The sequence below is a fragment of the Stylophora pistillata genome, chromosome 1, assembly GCF_964205215.1.
Source record: "Stylophora pistillata chromosome 1, jaStyPist1.2, whole genome shotgun sequence".
Classification (NCBI taxonomy): domain Eukaryota; kingdom Metazoa; phylum Cnidaria; class Anthozoa; order Scleractinia; family Pocilloporidae; genus Stylophora; species Stylophora pistillata.
Genome location: NC_142519.1, coordinates 30,725,317 through 30,743,041, shown reverse-complemented (window position 1 = coordinate 30,743,041; position 17,725 = coordinate 30,725,317). Strand labels below are relative to the sequence as shown.

The 17,725-nt window shown below is 38.3% G+C and overlaps 1 protein-coding gene across 5 annotated transcripts; it reads left to right on the top strand.

Moving 5' to 3' along the window:
* The first annotated feature begins 94 nt into the window (after positions 1-94).
* On the top strand, positions 95-16,907 carry LOC111331791 (glycine receptor subunit alphaZ1-like). Of its 5 annotated transcripts, none has more exons than XM_088748371.1 (11): positions 95-352; positions 2,810-2,849; positions 4,162-4,263; positions 9,476-9,552; positions 10,349-10,444; positions 11,181-11,248; positions 11,625-11,851; positions 12,726-12,808; positions 13,154-13,291; positions 14,094-14,449; positions 15,373-16,907. In XM_088748371.1, the coding sequence occupies exons 3-11, from the start codon at positions 4,181-4,183 to the stop codon at positions 15,676-15,678; spliced, it is 1,434 nt and encodes a 477-aa protein (XP_088604497.1). In that variant the 5' UTR covers positions 95-352; positions 2,810-2,849; positions 4,162-4,180; the 3' UTR covers positions 15,679-16,907. The 5 variants fall into 5 exon arrangements, with proteins under 5 accessions (XP_088604497.1, XP_088604508.1, XP_088604489.1 ...); XM_088748363.1 differs by lacking the exon at positions 95-352 and adding an exon at positions 1,044-1,157; XM_088748382.1 differs by lacking the exon at positions 2,810-2,849.
* The last annotated feature ends 818 nt before the right edge of the window (positions 16,908-17,725 follow it).

Sequence of the window (17,725 nt, the reverse complement as noted above, 5' to 3'; positions counted from 1 at the left end):
TGTGTGCTTAATGCGTGATCCACCAACAACATCCATTTAATGGACGTGTTTCCCCGAAATAATCTTAAATTACACCTAAATATTAAATGTTTAAACGGGGAAAAAAACTGACATTTAAAAATCACCGTAATGGGTTTATATCGTCAATAAATCACTGCGGGTTATCTTAAATCCGCAATAGGAAATCACGCACACACCGTTGTAGTCGCCTACAATTATAACGCTTCCAGTTAGTGGTTCCTCCTAAAGCCAAGCGTAGAAAAGAGAAAAAAAAGAAAAAACCAAACAAAGGAAACCTTTGTTCTCTGTTTGTGGTCTCAAAAGCAAGACTGCTAACCATCTTGAGTTTAAGGTAGGTCTCGTAGTATTATTAGCCAAGTTCCAACAAAGGAATACCGACTCCCCTTTAACCGCGTGTTAAGTCCGTCTTCCAACAACAATACGAGTACAAATCTTCAGTTTGACTTATGGTGAATAGATTGCTTGCTCTTTTAAAAATATGCGTTCTCTAAGTATGTTTTTGGATCTGGATTTGCGTGGAATGAAATTTTAAGTATGCTATATATTTTTTCGGTCGGTTTTCTTTGAATTACATAAGCTAGTGTTGATGTTATTATTAACAGTTATTGCGGTTTTTTTCTCTTTGATTTCCCGTTGATATGTTATCTACTTAAGTAAATACCTTGTAATTTTAAGAGTTCTTATGAGTTATTCTAAGCTTATCGTGATGTCTTGTTAGATACCTCTCGTAGGAAAATATCGACTCAGCGAATGCGGTCTAAGTCTCAGAAAAGAAGATAACTTTAATATCTCTAAACTTGAATTCGATTCAGTTTTGCAATTACTGATTCTGCCCAAAATGGGTTACTTCACCACAGCCACGGTGACTTCATGAACGTGAATTAACAAAAACATTACTGCTAAAACGTGTATTTCTCATTTGCTTGTGGCTGATTTACCATGTGCAATTATTTCTAAGACATCTGCGCGATGTTGTTTTGAAGTTTAAAAGCCAATCGTTTTGTAAGGAAAATCCATTTAGCTGATATCTCCCGCTATTTTGAAGTTCATTTGAGCTTGTCTCGCCACTGAAAGGTGACGAGAGGACGCCTGAAGTCCAAACTACAAAACTACTGACAATATTTTCCTTGCTTGAGGTAAGAACTTTTAGTAGTTTGACAGTTTGCTAACGACATCACATCGTCTCTTTTTGTTGAGCGAGTCAAGGTTTTAAAGTAATTTCACTATTACAGGCTAAGGAAAGACAGTTCTCTATTGAATTTCACTGCAGTGCGCCTTATGTTATTCGGCAATTATAAAAAAAAGATTTCAATTTGTATTATCATGCATGATAAGTTCGCTGGCGTATATTTTTATTATATCAATCTTCTTCGTTTCGAAGAAAAGTAAATGGTGATTTTTTTATTACCAATGGCTATATCAATTAATCGTTTTTAACTTCAGGCATAAAAAAATCTTCGTTTTGTTTGATTTCACGCCTCCAAGACAAACCAATGTCCGGTTTTGTAAACTTATTCGCAACCATGTGCTTCTCGTCACTGCCGTAGGAAGGTTTTACCCTTTTAAGAGAAAGAGGAAATGGAGCATAATCTATTTAAAATGGCCAACTTTTTCGGCCAGCCTTCATTTTTAATCATTTGCATTGTTTAAAATTTAAACTCAAGTGAACCTCGAAAAGCCCTATTGTGGTGAATTCTTTTCTTTTTTTCATATATGAAATTTGATTATTATGGCAAGCGATGTTCACGGTTGAGGAAAGGGAAAATACGTCTTCGTTACGTTTCTTTCCCATCGACCTCGGGCTAAATTAGATTCCGATATAAAAGGATATTAGAAATGCAAAAGACAACATCAATAGGAATCTTTTCGAGTTTCGAGAAACAAAGCTGGAGTTCTTAGCATATTTTCCTTTGAGAGCATGTTCTGAATTGATATTTTTGATTGATAACCGAAGTTTAATCATTTGTCTTGAAGACATATTTATTCCTTTGCAAGAGACTTTAAGACGGTGCATTACGCAAACATTTTTTTCGGTTAATGACTTTTCCTCTTTTAATTCAAGGCGAAAGGAAAGTAAGTTAAGCAAAAGAACGCACTTTATTTCGGTTTACTGGCGTAATAACCCACGCAGGAATTTGGAAGATTACGAGAAAAGCTCGTAAATTACGGGCTAGTGGGGAATGATTTATAAAATATTCGAGTGTGTAAACGACAGCTTTTTGACCACTCAGCGCGCTCGTACTATCTCTGTCATCGGTAGTTCTACTATTTTTGGGAATAATTCGAAAAAGGAAAAACTTCGTTGCTATTAAAACCAATGGAATTTTCTTTCCTTTCTCAATTATCGATGTAAATTGGCTCGCTAATGAAAGATAGGAAAAGATAAAAAAAAAATTGTCGTTTGACTACTTATTGCACAATGCAAAACATAACAGAGCCAAAACGTTCCCCTTAATTGATTTTAGCGTTAAGAGCAATTACGGTTGTTAAATGTTTTTTTGATTGTATCACGAATACCACTTTAAAACTGGTCGATTTAATAAATCGATGGATTTTTTTTATAATGATGTACATGTACTGGACAAATCAAGCACAATTATCAGTACGCAACAAATGTTTTGGGTTGAGTTTAGAATGATAACAAGATGCAATTGAGCTTCGCTAATAAATGAGTATTTATTTATCACTAACCTCGAAAATTTGAAAACCTCTATATCTTCCTTTGTGCCTTTTTCTAAAGTAAGGGTCAAGTTCAATTTCTTTCATTGAAACTGTTTTTTTTTTTCAGTTAAGCGGAGTAAATGAGACGAGGAGAGGTCTTTAGAAACGTATGTGTAAAGCTTCAAATGTATAGGTTTTGTACACGGAGTGAAGGTCGTTTGTATCAAACAGTGTTTATTTTTTCTAAGAAAATCATTGAAAGAGCTTTTCAGAGGTCAGTTTTCCGAACAAGTTTACCCTTTATAACTGACCACTTTGGGTTGTAACCTCTGACACGATTCTGACCCCGTCCCTTGACCCAGACTGAACCTCAAATGTTGGAAACGTCAGCTGTGCTTGAATATTGAAATAAATAAAATGTCTTTGTAATTGTTGGTAAATACTCTTATGACGTCACTATATACGTAAGCATACAAAAATTATCCCCAATGTATGTCGAATCGTCAAATTCCGTCGGTTGTTGTATGATTTACGAACAGTTATGGAAGAAAATTTCATTAATTCATGGAAAGTTCCAGTACATCATTCAAAACGCGCAAATCTAATTCTCAAGATTGCTAGTAAGATGCGAATTCTCTATTCATTTTGTACTTATCTGACTCACTTCCGATGAAGTCTTTATTATTTTTACCTGACCATTAATGGTTTAATAGTGTGTTTAATTTGTCCTGCTCTCGGCTAGCGGTAAGTGTATCACACAAGACGCTAATCACAATCGAAAATCGATATATTCTAGAATTTTCTATTTATTCGACACTAATCGTGGCAAATATCTTATTTACAAAGTTTGTCTTGTTACAAATTACAGCATCTGTCACTTCAATAATATTAACAGAAATGTATCCCTTTCGTAGCGAAAACAAACCTCTCTAGATTTTAAAGGTTTGTTTTAATACGATCGTTGGAAAATAAGCTTTGGCTATGCTACGAACCGAACGCTACATAACTACTAAATTATTAACATTGGTAATGACTCAAAGAAACGTTTTGACTGAAACGAATTCGAGACATTTCCTATGCAGTAAACAACGCAATTAAATTTTATGGTTTTCTTAACTATTAGTGGTATTCAGTTGATAGGTGCTTTTTGTTTCAATCTCCCATTCCCGAAGAGCCGACTTAGTAATGCATTTTCAATAGACTTATACCTTGTAGCGTTACTTATTTTTAATTAAATGTGTTTTAGGCAATTTACACCTGTCAGCCAATAAGCGTGAAAAAGGATGTTTAGGTTCTCTGGCCAATAGGAAACGATGTAGAAAAATGAATCTTATTGATATTAATAGCTGTTGAGAGATTCTAGTTAAGAACACAGTGAGTTGAAGCTTCTCTCAAAAAAAGAGCCTTTCATTGAACATACAGTCGCTCTATTACACTAACAGCTAAGTATTTACACTAACACTTGTTATCTCTCCTTAGAGAAGCCGCTCAAAGGGGTATGAGAGTTTCGTTTACAATGAGAAAGGGAACTGTCGTAATGTGGTTCCTAATTGCGACAGTCTTACACGGACTACTAACGAGGTAAGTAATGAGAAAAACTCAGACTGAGTATCCGTTTAATTATCTAGAGAAGGTCCTTAAGACTATCCAGATTTGGACTGAAGAAACTAGTGGGATTTCCTTTACCCTTTTCCTTGCTGTTTCGATATTTTCAACGCGTGTTACACGTAAATACCGGCAGCGATTCTCGCCCTTGTTTTTTAGTTTTACTAGAAACAGCGTGAGACGCCAAGCTGACCAGAAAAATGGCCGAAGTTTACAAAACAATCACCCTATTTATCTGAAGTTTGAATTCAAACTTACCGCTCAGAAGTGAACGTACAAAAATGTCAAAGTGAAAGAACTCAACAGTCGCCCGTGTGTTTTGTCAAACCTTTTTAAGACCAATAATGGAAGTAATTTAGTTATAGCAAGACTCTAATATCTGAATAATGGCACGAACAATGCGTAGTATATTAAGAAATTTAAGTACTTCAGAGCGACTTCCCTTCCTCGCTAGAAACCATGTCGAATTTTCTCCAACGATATTCAACTCTAACGCTAAGTATTCAAATGGAAGATTTTTCATAGAAAAAATTGCTACACAGAAAGCTCGCACGTTTAAGATGAGGACATTAATAACGTTTTATAAAAGTTTATTTTTGGTGTTTTTATTTTACATTGTTCAAATATGAATAGGGGCGTGTAAATCAAGAATTTGAGATCAATGGATTTCAATTTAAACGACAAAACTTGTTTGGAAACACGTTTTTTCCCCGTCGTAGACCCAATGTAAGAGGGTTCATTTCTGGATGTAAATGTAAAGCGAATTTTCTGCCCACTCTAACCATTATCTGTCTGATCGTGAACGTCAATAGATAAGGGACTGAAAAATCTAGGTGAAAGTGAATTTTTAAAGCACAAACATTTCGATAATTCTTGACGTGTGCCTAAATATAGAACCGGAGAGTATTATTAAAAATTCGCTTCTTTAAGAATTTATGAATTGTTTATCATTGCAAATGAAATGAAGTGTTGGGTATTTTTTAATGCAGCACTTTCCTTGTTTTCCGCTCCCAGTTAAGCATATCAAGGTAAATGAACTGACCTGCTACAAAAGCGGTCATTTTTCCTTTCAATTTACACGTTATTTCATGTACATCAAAATATTTGCAATTTCTTTAGTTACAAGTTGAAAGACAATCTGTTTCTTTTGAATAGCTTTTTGACATTTTTCCCCACCTGAATGAATACTCTGAAAACATCTTCAGAAATACTCATTTTTCAGCTTTTTGTAATTTGTAGAGTCACTTTCCATAAAACTGTGGATGATTCTGCAGGACAAAGCTCTAACGAGTCCAACAGATCACAACCACGAACTCAATAAGTGACCGGATTCCCTTTTTTCACAATTATACTTTCCTAATATTATAACGAAGAAGTACATAACGAGCTTCAATTCAAAATATGAGATACCGATGCTGAAAATATAAGGTATTTCAAGGTATTACGATGTACTTTTGTAATGGCGCCACCTCTACATTAAACATACGGTTTTATGTATTTTACTGAGTCTGAAAGCAGAGCGTTCTTTTCGTAGTTTTTGAACGAGAATACAATTAAGCAGTTTTCCTGTAAAAGGCTTTACAATCTTGAGTACGAACGGACAGACGAAAGGACGGTCGTTTTTACGGACCTACCCAAGGAAGTCACATGATAACCTAATTTCCAAGCCAGGTTTGTTCGCATTCTATATTCTATATCTTATAATGTATATATGTAGGCCCCAAGCTGGAGCTGTGTTCAAACTAACCTTAGAATTTAAAACATGGCAAACACAACAGAAACTTCTTAAACAAGAGCTGAATTCAAAGTTCGTTATTTTCAAAACTAAATGACGTAAGATGTAAATGATTTGCTCCAAAAAAAAATAGCTCTTTCGCTGCTTGATACCAACATGATAACTTTAATAATTTGAATATATCAACAAAGTTGAAATGTTAAATTGGCCACCGTTACGATTATAAAAGCTGACGTTTCGAGCGTTAGCCCTTCGTCGGAGCGAATAGAGAAAGTGTGGGTTGTGTGTGCTTTTAAAGGCAGAAAATGGAGCTACGTTATTTTCCCACCAATGATGTAGCTCTTTTTTTTCTGCCTTTTAAAAGCACACACAACCCAAAATTCCTCTATTCGCTCCGACGAAGGGCTAACGCTCGAAACGTCAGCTTTTATAATCGTAACGGTGGCCAATTTACCATTTCAACTTTGTTGATATATTCAAATTATTTCGTTACCCCCACCGACGCAGCCCCAAACAGTTTCTTTAGAAACTATCAGCCTTTATTCATTGATAACTTTAAGCCTGCCACTCACGCAGATATGGAGGAGAGAACGCGATCATTCACAGCCGGCGGCCCAGCACGTATTTCTGATAAGCGTACGATTTACGTACGGTACTCTCTTCACTTCGTCATTTTTCATTAGAAAACTCCTCAATTTTATCTCAATTTCTCGGCACTTATTTTATGTGGCCAATCGATGACGTCATATTTTCTCGGTATAAAATGCTAGCCAAATTTAAGTTGAATGTATTCTCTATGGTTTCAGACTGGATTGCAGTATCCCCTCTTTCTAACATGATGTTTGATAATCCGAAGAGCTCAAACACATTATGAAGTCATTTGCTTAAAATTCACCCCCCGAGCATCGTTTGCTGTACATTTTCTTCCTAATATTTTTCACCCACCCTTGTTGTTTGTTTGTTTGTTTTTTTCTTTTTTATTTGTGGGAATTCTTTGAGAATACTTTCTCCATCTTAAAATGAGGTTTGAGGGTATACTTGACTATTCTGAATTCATTTTACAAGTATGTTTCTTTGAAATTTTTATCCTAAAATTAAATCCGCGTAAAACTGATGACATGGTCTTGGTTACGTATTTTTACTTGACTGAATTGCTTTCAGTTTGTGCGCTTTATCAGCCGTTCTAAAACCACTTGCCCAAAATCAGCAAAAGTAAAGTAAGTAAAGTCTGTTTACGAGCCTAGTGGCCCATTAGGCCGGTGCTTAACTCCGGTTTCTGTAGCATGAAGCGACTAGGAGTATTTCTACTCCCCCCTGGATGGGATGCCAGTACACCTGGGTGGAGAGAGGCACTGTGAGAGTAAAGTGTCTTGCCTAAAAACACAACGCAATGTCCCGGCAGGGGCTCGAACCCGGACCACTCGATCCGGAGTCGAGCGCACTAACCATGAGACCACCGCGCCTCCACACAAACTTTGAAAGTAGAAAAATTGTGTTATGTCGGTCTCTTCATTACCGAGCCAGAGGCCATTACATACAATAGTCTACCTAGTCATCTTCATCTTCTTTTTATCAGTCTTATTCTACCTATATTTACATATGCTGTAGAAGTATGGGGCTGCGCGTATTATCATAATTATCTGAGTCGCATAGACAGGCTGTTCAAGAGAGCTTTTAAGCTTGGCTATTGTAAAGAGCTTTTTTCGATTGAAAATATTATTATTCTAAAAGATAAGAAGTTGTGGGCCAAGATCACCGACAGCGATTTTACAACAGCTTTAGATGACCTTTTGCCACCAGAGCGACCAATGGTTACGCTACGTAAGAGGCGCCATAATTATATTCTCCCGCTTGTCAGAACTGAACGTTTCAAAAGGACTTTTATTAATAGATGTTTGTTCTCTTACTGGTTAGTCAGTAATTTAGTTAGTTCATTAGTTTTATACTTGCTGATTTCATATCATTGTAACTAAACGCGTTTGTTGTTTAGAGTGCTTAATAAAGACTTTTATTATTATTATTATTATTATTATTAGTCAACAGTTTTCATATAGTTTTTACTGATTAGTTCTGAGAAGCGCGCATGTCGCACGAAATTCCATAATTTTAGATTTTTCATGGAGCAGAAACAACGGAATTGATGACTCTGTAGATCTTGGGGTACGTTCAGAATCTAATGTGTGTATTGGATATGTATGGGAGCACTACTGATGTGCGCCGCCCTATTCCACCTTAGTACATTGTTGAATGTTATCCATAGCACTCTTTTCTCTGGATTTCAACATTGCCTTTGGAAATGGAGGCCTTTAAAATAAGAATTTCCGAAGTCAAAAGACATCGGAAATTCTTATATTAGCTCGATATATTATTCGAAGTCTCGAATACTTTTGCACTGATCTTTTGTAGAAAGGTGAGAGCGTATCCGTGACGGACTTGAAAGTAATCCTTAAGATAAACTGTTCAAGTATTATTTGTTGTGTCTTAAAGCGATATTTATGGGGACCCGCATTGTAAATTCAACTAACCGCAGTGACCACTTTATCACGGAATGTGCATGAATTAAAAAGTATTGACACCCCCATGGTGCAGCTTGTGTTTCGGTAAAATCCTGCAGGACTTGGGTGTTTTAAAGAAACAACAACAACAGTAATAACTCGACTGAAAAAACAATCGAAACAAACTTTTCCACGCATCCAACATGTTACTTTAAAAAATCTTGCCAGTGACTGCAAATTTTTAATTACGAATGATGGGATAACAAAGTCAGAGAGCCGTCAATATGTTTAATACAAACCTTACCTTAGAATGTGTTCAACATAAACTGAACCATTGTGATTTTACCTTGATTCCATTTTTCATTTTTGAATGAAGAGATATACGTAGGTGACATGATTATTAATGATGCTTGCATACTATCTGTATTTGGAACATGTTGCGACGTGAATGGCCTTCGAAATGCAGTCTACAATTCAGAAATCGCCTTAAATAGCCTTTTTTAATTACATGTAAAAATATACCCCAATAATACTTTACTTAACATTGCTTTTGCATGTAGACGGGACTTAGGATAGATCTTAACGCATCCGACAAGTCTACATGATTACCACTTCATCTTTTGTGTGGCGTTTCGTCGGGAAAACAATACAATAGTTCTTGAGGTCGAGGGAGGAGCTAGTAAGGCAATTAGCTATAATCCGGAATTATACGTTGGTGGTTATTATTAGGGGTTAGCCTTGTGAATGGTTTTCACCTGAAAGTTGAATCAGGGCCTTGGATGGAAGATGTGTTACCCAATATCAAGCAGCATTTGACACATATTTTACAGGGTATTAGCTGGGGTCTATCACTGAACAGATATACCTTTAGCTTGCGAACTATTCACTGAATGCTTGTGCAGACAAATGCCATCCCTACCCACCCATCCCACCTAACCATTTATGACTTTATCATCAGGAGCGTCCCGGGAGCTGGTTTCAAACGACTGCCTAGGAGTTTAAATAGTACTTTGGCAGGAAGCAACAAAAAAAGAGGTATATCGTGTACCCAGCTAAAAAGATAGCTAGATAGCTTCAAACAGAGAAAGTTAGATGTTCTTGTCTTGCTCTTGATTGCCAATTAACGGCCAGCGAGGAGTGATCATCAGAGCCTAATGAGGTATCAGAAATTTTAATCGTGACTCCACCAAAATCTTTCGAAATCCCCTCCCTCCTCCGTCCCCCCATCTTAGGTGCTAACCAATTGAACCTCCCGGTTAGCTTAATTGGTTAGAGCGCTGGACTGTTGTGCGGGAGATCGAGGTCGTTGGTTCGAGCCTCGGCCGGACCAACACTCAAGGTCTAACTGAGGAGAATGCGCTACCTTTCTTTAATATCAAGAAATAGATAGACATTCTAGTCTTCTCGGATAAGGATGAATAAACCGTGGGTCCCGTCTCTTGCATCTATTAATTAGTTGATTTGGTTAGGCAGGGGACGTTAAAGGACCCACTCACGAGATTACTGTGATGTGGTCTGGCCTGTTTACTGGGAATTGGTGGGGGAGGGGGCATCTTTAAATAAGTTTCCTTCGATTGTTTGTAAACTGCTGATGCAGTCCGGCCAAAGTCCCCCGGAAAAGCGTTGTGATGCGCATTTGATCATATCCACATGTTAATATGCGCAATATAAATATTAAATTATTAAATTATTAGTGATAGATAAAGACCGCTCCCTTATTCAAATTGCCTTCTTGGAGGATATTTTAGTAGGACCGCATCCTTTTTCATCAGTTGTCATCATTACAGCTTGGGAAATGATAATAATGACATCTTTTCATTCCTTTGAATAGCAACCCGGTTTCCCGACGACTCTTACGCTAAAGTATCTCATTTAATCGGCAAACGACTGAAACATTACGATAAAAATGTTCGTCCAAACGACACGGGTAAGTCTTCTCGCAAAATACCTTTTTTTCGTTGTTGTTGTTGATGTTGATGTATTTGACTTCTTTCCTTAGCGTTACATGCAAATTACCAGTTCTCATACCACGCACGGTTCTAGTTGTTAAGAACGACTCAATAAATCCGTGGTTAAACACAACGTTTTACTTTATTTTGACTAAGAACCAGACCTCCACGGCAAATACTCGATCTACACCAGGCAAAATCTCGAACGAAGTAAAAGTACTTGACATTTGATCCCTGTCACTCATTTTAAAAATGCCATAAATGTAACGCAACGTCACGTTCTCCTGAACACTAGTATTTCGTGCCTTCGCATTTGTCAGTCGTTTAAGGACCACGAATTGTCAGATTTTTCAGTGCTTTCCTTGTCTTATTTTAAGAGACATCAAAGCTTGCCTCACAAGTTTCAAAGGTCGTAGAAAAATGAGAGATAGCTACAAAATCCCTTAACCCTAATGTCAGTATGCATATTCTCCATGCTTTTTTCTTTACTTTTTTTTGAAGGTGCTAACAAAGAGAATTTTTTTAAAAATCCGGCAAGGGCCTTTTTTGGTTGGCGATCAATTCCTTTCTTCTCGTGACCTTCATATGTGATTCGGGGGGGGGGGGGAGGGGTGGGTGGGGATATTCGAAGGAGAAATTAGATGATAATTATTCATAGGGATAATAATGATACCATGAACTGAAACAGTCCTGGCCGTATTACCTATTTCGCAGGACCTCCCGTTGAAGTACTCATCGAGTTTAAACTAATGGCTTTTGGAAAAATCAGAGAAGAAGATATGGTAAGTTACATAGAAAAAGTCACTGCGATTCAATTTCTCTAACTATCTGTACCAGGTCAGAGCGAAAGAAGACGAAAGTAGAAAGTGCTTCAGTGCCATGTAGGCGTCGGAGCTTTTAACGGGTAAGTCTGTTGGAGACAGGACGAAATGGTATTTTGGTAACTTATTATGTGCTCGCTTGTATACAGAAAGGAAAGCTAGATTGGCATCCACGATCCTCGTGCTCCACTTAAAAACTATTCAGTGGAAGAATCTTGGGAAGATGAAAGTTAAAAATATGTCTATTTTTCCTGTTTATGGTTATGTAAGGTAGTAATCATTGGCATAATTTATGTAACGTTTATGCAACAATGATTTTATCTTTCTCTTTCATAAGGACTATACAATAGACATATTCTTTAGACAGTGGTGGAAAGATCCGCGATTGGCGCATGGACAAGACAAAGTTTTTAACGCTGCTTTAGATCCCAGAAAACTGGGAAAAGGAATATGGACGCCTGACACGTATTTCCAAAACGTGAAGAATTCCAATTATCACTCAGTCAGTAGAGATAACATGCGACTGAGGATATCTAAAGATGGAAGTATTTACTACAGCGCCAGGTAAAACAGTGCTTCAACGTGACGTAACAAGGGCGTAGACCGAATTTTCTTGTATTGGTGTCTTACACCAACACCCATTTGGCAATTAGAGGCCAGGCATACTAGTTATTAAGTTACCATAGCACATCATTTTTCTCCGCAGCATTTGGGTTGGGTGTAGGGGGCGGGAGTAGATAGAAGAAGGAGTAGGTGGAAGGGGGTGGGGGAAGTAGGCAGGGGAAAGGGTAGTCAGAGGTACCCACAGACTCATTCTTTGAGGCTAGGTTTTCGCCAGCAAAGGAGTAATAGTTGTAGTCGGAGTCGTAACTAGACGACCTAGTGAAAATCGATAATCGGAGTCTTAGCGGAGTCATAGGCTCGAAGGTTTGGCTTCGGAAGAATCAAAGCAGTTTCATCTTCTTCTACTTCCGCTAACGACGCCAACGCATACGATCAATTGAAAAGCTAGATTTTTGGACTCGCAGGAAAAACGAAGGAGAACAACCAACCAATTACAAAGCGAGTTCCCAGTCCATCAGATGGCTTACGACTGCAACAATCCGATTCCGCAGGTTTGGTTCTCGTCAGGTCGTGTCGCTCTACGTTTTTAAATCGACTCCGACTCCGACTCCGAAGGAGAGTGAAAACAATCATATTTACTGCACCTATGAATGGGGCTGAGTTGACAGTCGTTACTAATTTTGAGGGCTGTGTGTTATTGAAATGTTCGCGCCGGACACCTGTCGAGTGTTCTCATTTATTCCTTTTTAGATAATTTGGGCATTTTTTAATACAACAATGTATAATCCACTTGAACATAAGACAACCAACAGCTCATAATAGTTGGTCCAAGGCAAAGATAGAAAACTCATTGGCTACTCTCTTCTCCTATTAGAATAACACTGACTGCTCTGTGCGATATGGATCTAAGGCTGTTCCCTCTGGACACTCAGAACTGTGATCTAGTAATAGAAAGCTGTAAGTATATCTACTTTAAAGTATACATGTACATCGCGTTTGGACACTTGTTAATTTATTCTGAAGCACTCTTAAATTGGGCGCTGGCCAATTTACCGTAAGCAAGTGCACGTCAGTTGATAAACAATATTATTTTTAATAGACCCCCCTCCATTGACTGACGTAGCACTACAGCTTCTTTAGAAATCTACCCTCTTTATGCCTTTATGATTGATCGCCATTCCCCTTTCTCCTTATGTCGATGATAGTTTTCACACTTTGCAGCCGGTCTGCTCATGTTTTGGATATTTTTTATTCCTGAATGATAAGAATTTTAGTGATAGGTCTAGGTTTGTATTATTGTAGATGCCTATACTGTTGATGACGTCATCTACAATTGGAAAAATCGAGGCTCCAAAGCTATTGAAGTGTTCGCAGCTGAGCTTGCGCAGTTTGATATGCTAAAGATTGTTACTTCCAAGAAAGCTAATACCAATAGCAAAGGTGAGGCTTTGAGATGCTCAGTGCATTACTTTGGAAGGGGAGAGGGAGAGGACTTGAGGAAGGAAGTGCAGTGGGAGGAGGATAGAGGAGCACAGGGGGACTGGGGGAGAGGTAGAGGCCGGAGAGAGGGGCACTGGGAGACAGGGGGAGAGAGAGAGGCGGGAGAGAGGGACACCGGGAGACAGGGGGAGAGGGAGAGGCGGGAGAGAGGGGTACCGGGAGACAGGGGGAGAGGGAGAGGCGGAAGAGGGAGAGGTGGAAGAGAGCGGCACAGGGGGAAAAGCAGAGGAGAAGAAGGGGCGAGTTTGTGTGTCAATAGATCCCTTTCTGCCTTACCAATTATTCTACAAGACGAGCCGGTCTTAATTTTTCCATTTTAACATTTCCCATCTTTCTTTTCAACAATACCTTGCTTAGTAAGAAATATCCATTATGAAGGAAGAATTTCGTCTTAATTCAGTTAACTGGATTATAGGAAAATGAAACCGGTTTAACGAAAGAGCACGAACAAATATGCATTAGACAACTTGATAAGCGTAATTTATATTCTGCTGTTATAATTACAACTGTAAGCCACTTAAAAAATCCGGTTGAATTAAGAAAAGACAAGCAAAAACCAACGATAAAAACCGACGTTTCGGTGTCATCATGACGCCATTGTCAAGGAGAAGTAAAAATGTCATGATGACACCGAAACGTCGGTTTTTATCGTTGGTTTTTGCTTGTATTTGCATTTCCAAATCTTTATTATTTTAGTAAAATACCTTTATGCTTAATTTTCTAATTTTTTTATCCTCCGAAGGGTCCTTCGATAGTTTGAAGGCAACCTTCACACTCAAACGTCGAACAACTTACTTCATTTTTCAACATTTCATTCCTTCCGCGTTCCTCGTTTTCCTCTCGTGGCTTAGTTTCTGGATAGACAGACACGCGGTTCCCGCGCGAGTTTCACTTGTGATCACGTGCATACTCAGCACCATGTTCTTATTCGGATCAGTTAACAACAGTCTCCCACGGATCTCCTACCTGAAAGCTGTAGATTACTATTTGATATCTTCGCTTACTTTTATCGTATCCTGCATGGTAGAGTACGTGTGTGTCTTAAACTTCACGGATAGAGCAGCATCTGTCTTGGCAAGGAGTCAAAGTCTAGCGCCGGTGAGTGTCGCCAATTGATCAATCTTTGTTTGAAATGTCAGCTTACGTCCTAATTTCTGTCCGTAATGAACTTAACTTAGACGTAAATCCTATCGTGTCTGACTTTTAAAAATTAATATGATCAGATTAATGTCTGGAATTCAGGTGTTCAAATGATAGAAGTCGGAATTCCTTGCATGTAATGTCTGATAAATTATTGCTAAGTGAGCGTTCCTTCACGATTATCAGGCTAGTGTAGACAGAACAGTCGTTGAATTCGTTCACGCGGAGACATAGCTTTACCCATCACCTTACGTTTTCTTCAAATCTCCGTCCAGAAGCTAATTACATACCTTTCTGTCTGTGTAATTGTAAGTAATGCATAGCTTTAGAACAATGAAGTGATGTATTGCTGTTATTGATTGTTGCCATGCCTTTAGGTCGTTAATTACGACGCAGCACCACAGTTTTCCCCTTTATTTATGTTGGTCGTAAAGTTTGTTTTGACTAACGAAACTGATCATAACTCAGAGAAGTTTTCAATGGAGTCGAAAGTACTCCCAGATTGCTTCGGTGTTATTGATCGTTGCTATGCCTATTGGTCGTAGAGTTTGTTTTGATTAACGAAACTGATCATAACGCAGAGCAATTTTTCAACAGTGTCGAAGGTAATCCAAGATTGCTTTGGCTTAAGTTTATGTCGTAATGTGATTGGTCAAGAAAACTCGCGACACTTTCTCAACCAATCAGATTCGAAACTAAAACCAATCGCGACGGGCTCACACGCGTTTCCCCCCGCTTCAGGTAGTTACTTGTTTTTACTTCGTCTTCTCTTTGACTCCTGGTGATAATTTCCGTGCTGTGGTTGGCCGTCGTGATTGGCTTTGATTTTGGTTCCACGACACTCGCTCCACTCTAATGTTCAATTAATAATTTCTCTTTAGCCTCCGACACCAAATCCAACAAATTCCATTGCCGAGATGATGGACCAGCAATCATTCAACTATAACAAAGAACGTCCTGTGAACGGAGTGGCAGGAGGATTGTCTCTGAGAAAAGGGGTTTTCCTTCACGAAAATCTTTCTGCATCGAGAAGAAAGACTCCTTGCGCGAGCAATGCCTTTTTGGATGGTCTACCTACGAAACAGTTACCTCCTCATTACATTGACCAATACGCGCGCAAAATATTTCCGCTTCTTTACGGACTGTTCAACATTGTCTACTGGTCCTATTATCTTCCACGACGATAAACTCTATGTTGTGTTGATTAGCAAGAGTGAGAGAAATGAATGCTCAGAGCTCCTGACAAGGGACGGATGCGTGGTGCTTCAGACCACCACTTATATCATTTGCGTCGCAAAAGACTAGAAAACCGAGACAACTAGGCTGCTTATGGCCCTTCTTAAATTGTCAATAGACTCTGGGTTTTACAGGAGACAAGCGAGGCGGTAAGCGGCAGTAACGTAAGGTATATGATATACCTCGCGAATACCACTGCATGTGATCTAGACGAGTACAAAATTAGCCACACAGGAAGAGAAGGGGAGTAATCTTGAAATAACAATAGAGGAATTGCATTAGTGTTAAGACCTTTATGAGGGTTTCAGTCTCAAAGGTTGTCGTTCCCTTACTCTTAAGAGATTATAATCTCTTGCTTTCCATGCATTATTCCGCAACAACAGGCCAAACAGCTTTGAGATTTTCTGTCACGGTTGCCTTTTCGACGTTGTCAACGGGAACGTAGTAAGGGATATGGAGGAAGTTTTCGCTGGAGATGGAGGCGAATCATCCTAAAAATACGTAAGCTTGATGTTTGCATTCCTCTCTCTACATACTCTGAGTACGAAACAGAACATTTCATGATTAGCAATTTTCTCTCACTGCATGGACATTGGCCTTAGCATTTCAAGTTTAACGGCGCAGGCGTCAAGAATATTAGAGGTAAAAAAAAGTCAAACCGTTTTTTGTAGAAACAGTGCGCATGACTTAGAACGTAAGGTATCCGAAACATACCGGTAAATATGTTTGTGTACTATAATAAGCTAACCCGCTGTAATCTTCGACTCATTAAAAGCGCTTCTAACTTTGAAAAATGATTGCCCGCCCGACTAAAGTCATATAAAATGGCAGACATGATAAGTTGGCGAAATCTTATTCGTCCTGTCTTATCGTAAAACACCGTGATTCTGATTGGAATAGCATACCCTCATAACTCTGCTTTTAAAGACAATTTTGCGAGTCTTCATCACTACCGCAAAAGAGTAAGTAAATGAAGTGTATAGTCCCAGTAAAGCTATTTAACCCTTTCTTTCACTATCTTATTAGTAATTCTCTGTACTGCCTACCACACAACAGATGATGTTAGTTTGGAGAACTTAGTAACGTATCAACTAGTAATTCCCTAATTGATATTTTTTTTCTATTCACTTGTCTGCTTGATTTTGTATTGATATTTCAAGGAAAAATTTTGACTTTGTCACTTTGTGAGTTTTAAAAAAGGGTTCAACTCCGCAACCATTCTCTCCTTCGCCAAGGGATAGTTTCTGACATATTTTCACTTTCAAAAAAAAATGAAGGAAATGATAACAATATAAAAAACTATATCGAATGTAAGATTGAAAACAACAGACCAGAGGCTGAAATTTTCTCAACTTTACAGCGTCACATCCCTGGTAAAATATTAGAGACAAAAAAAGTTAACGTTGCTATATGGAAAATTTTCTAAGTTCTTTTTCTTGGAATACTTGTCAATCTCTTCCGTCTTCAACCTTTCTTGTTTTGCTTTTGCTTCATTGTTGTTTTCAAGGTGTTCTCCTGTCTCAGAAAAACGACTATTATGAGTTTTCTATTCTTTAAAGAAAATCATCTCTATATCGCTCAAAAAATACAGTGAATTAGCTCCTAAAATCTATTAAAAAATAGAGCAGAATACGGCTAAGTGTTCTAAATATGGTCCGCTCGTGATTCATAGGACTTCTTCAACTAATTCGCATGTGACCGCGCGGGTCGCTGCATGATCACGTGAACAATGTGAAGGGCGGGTACAGTCTTATTTTTCAGGTTCTCAATTTCTTTTTCTTTTTCCGCCGGGAACAAATAGGTACCAGTCTACTAGCGCACTCTGTTCCGCCTTGTTGACCGTCATCATAACACGCGCAAGGACCTTTTTTTCAGCGAGGGCGCTCGATCACCTTGTCAGTAATGTAATCGATAGGTTTAGTCATCAAAACATTCTGCACGACTTCTGGATCCTTCCTTTTAAAACCTGCAGTGGTTTATTTTGATCGAGCTTTGAAG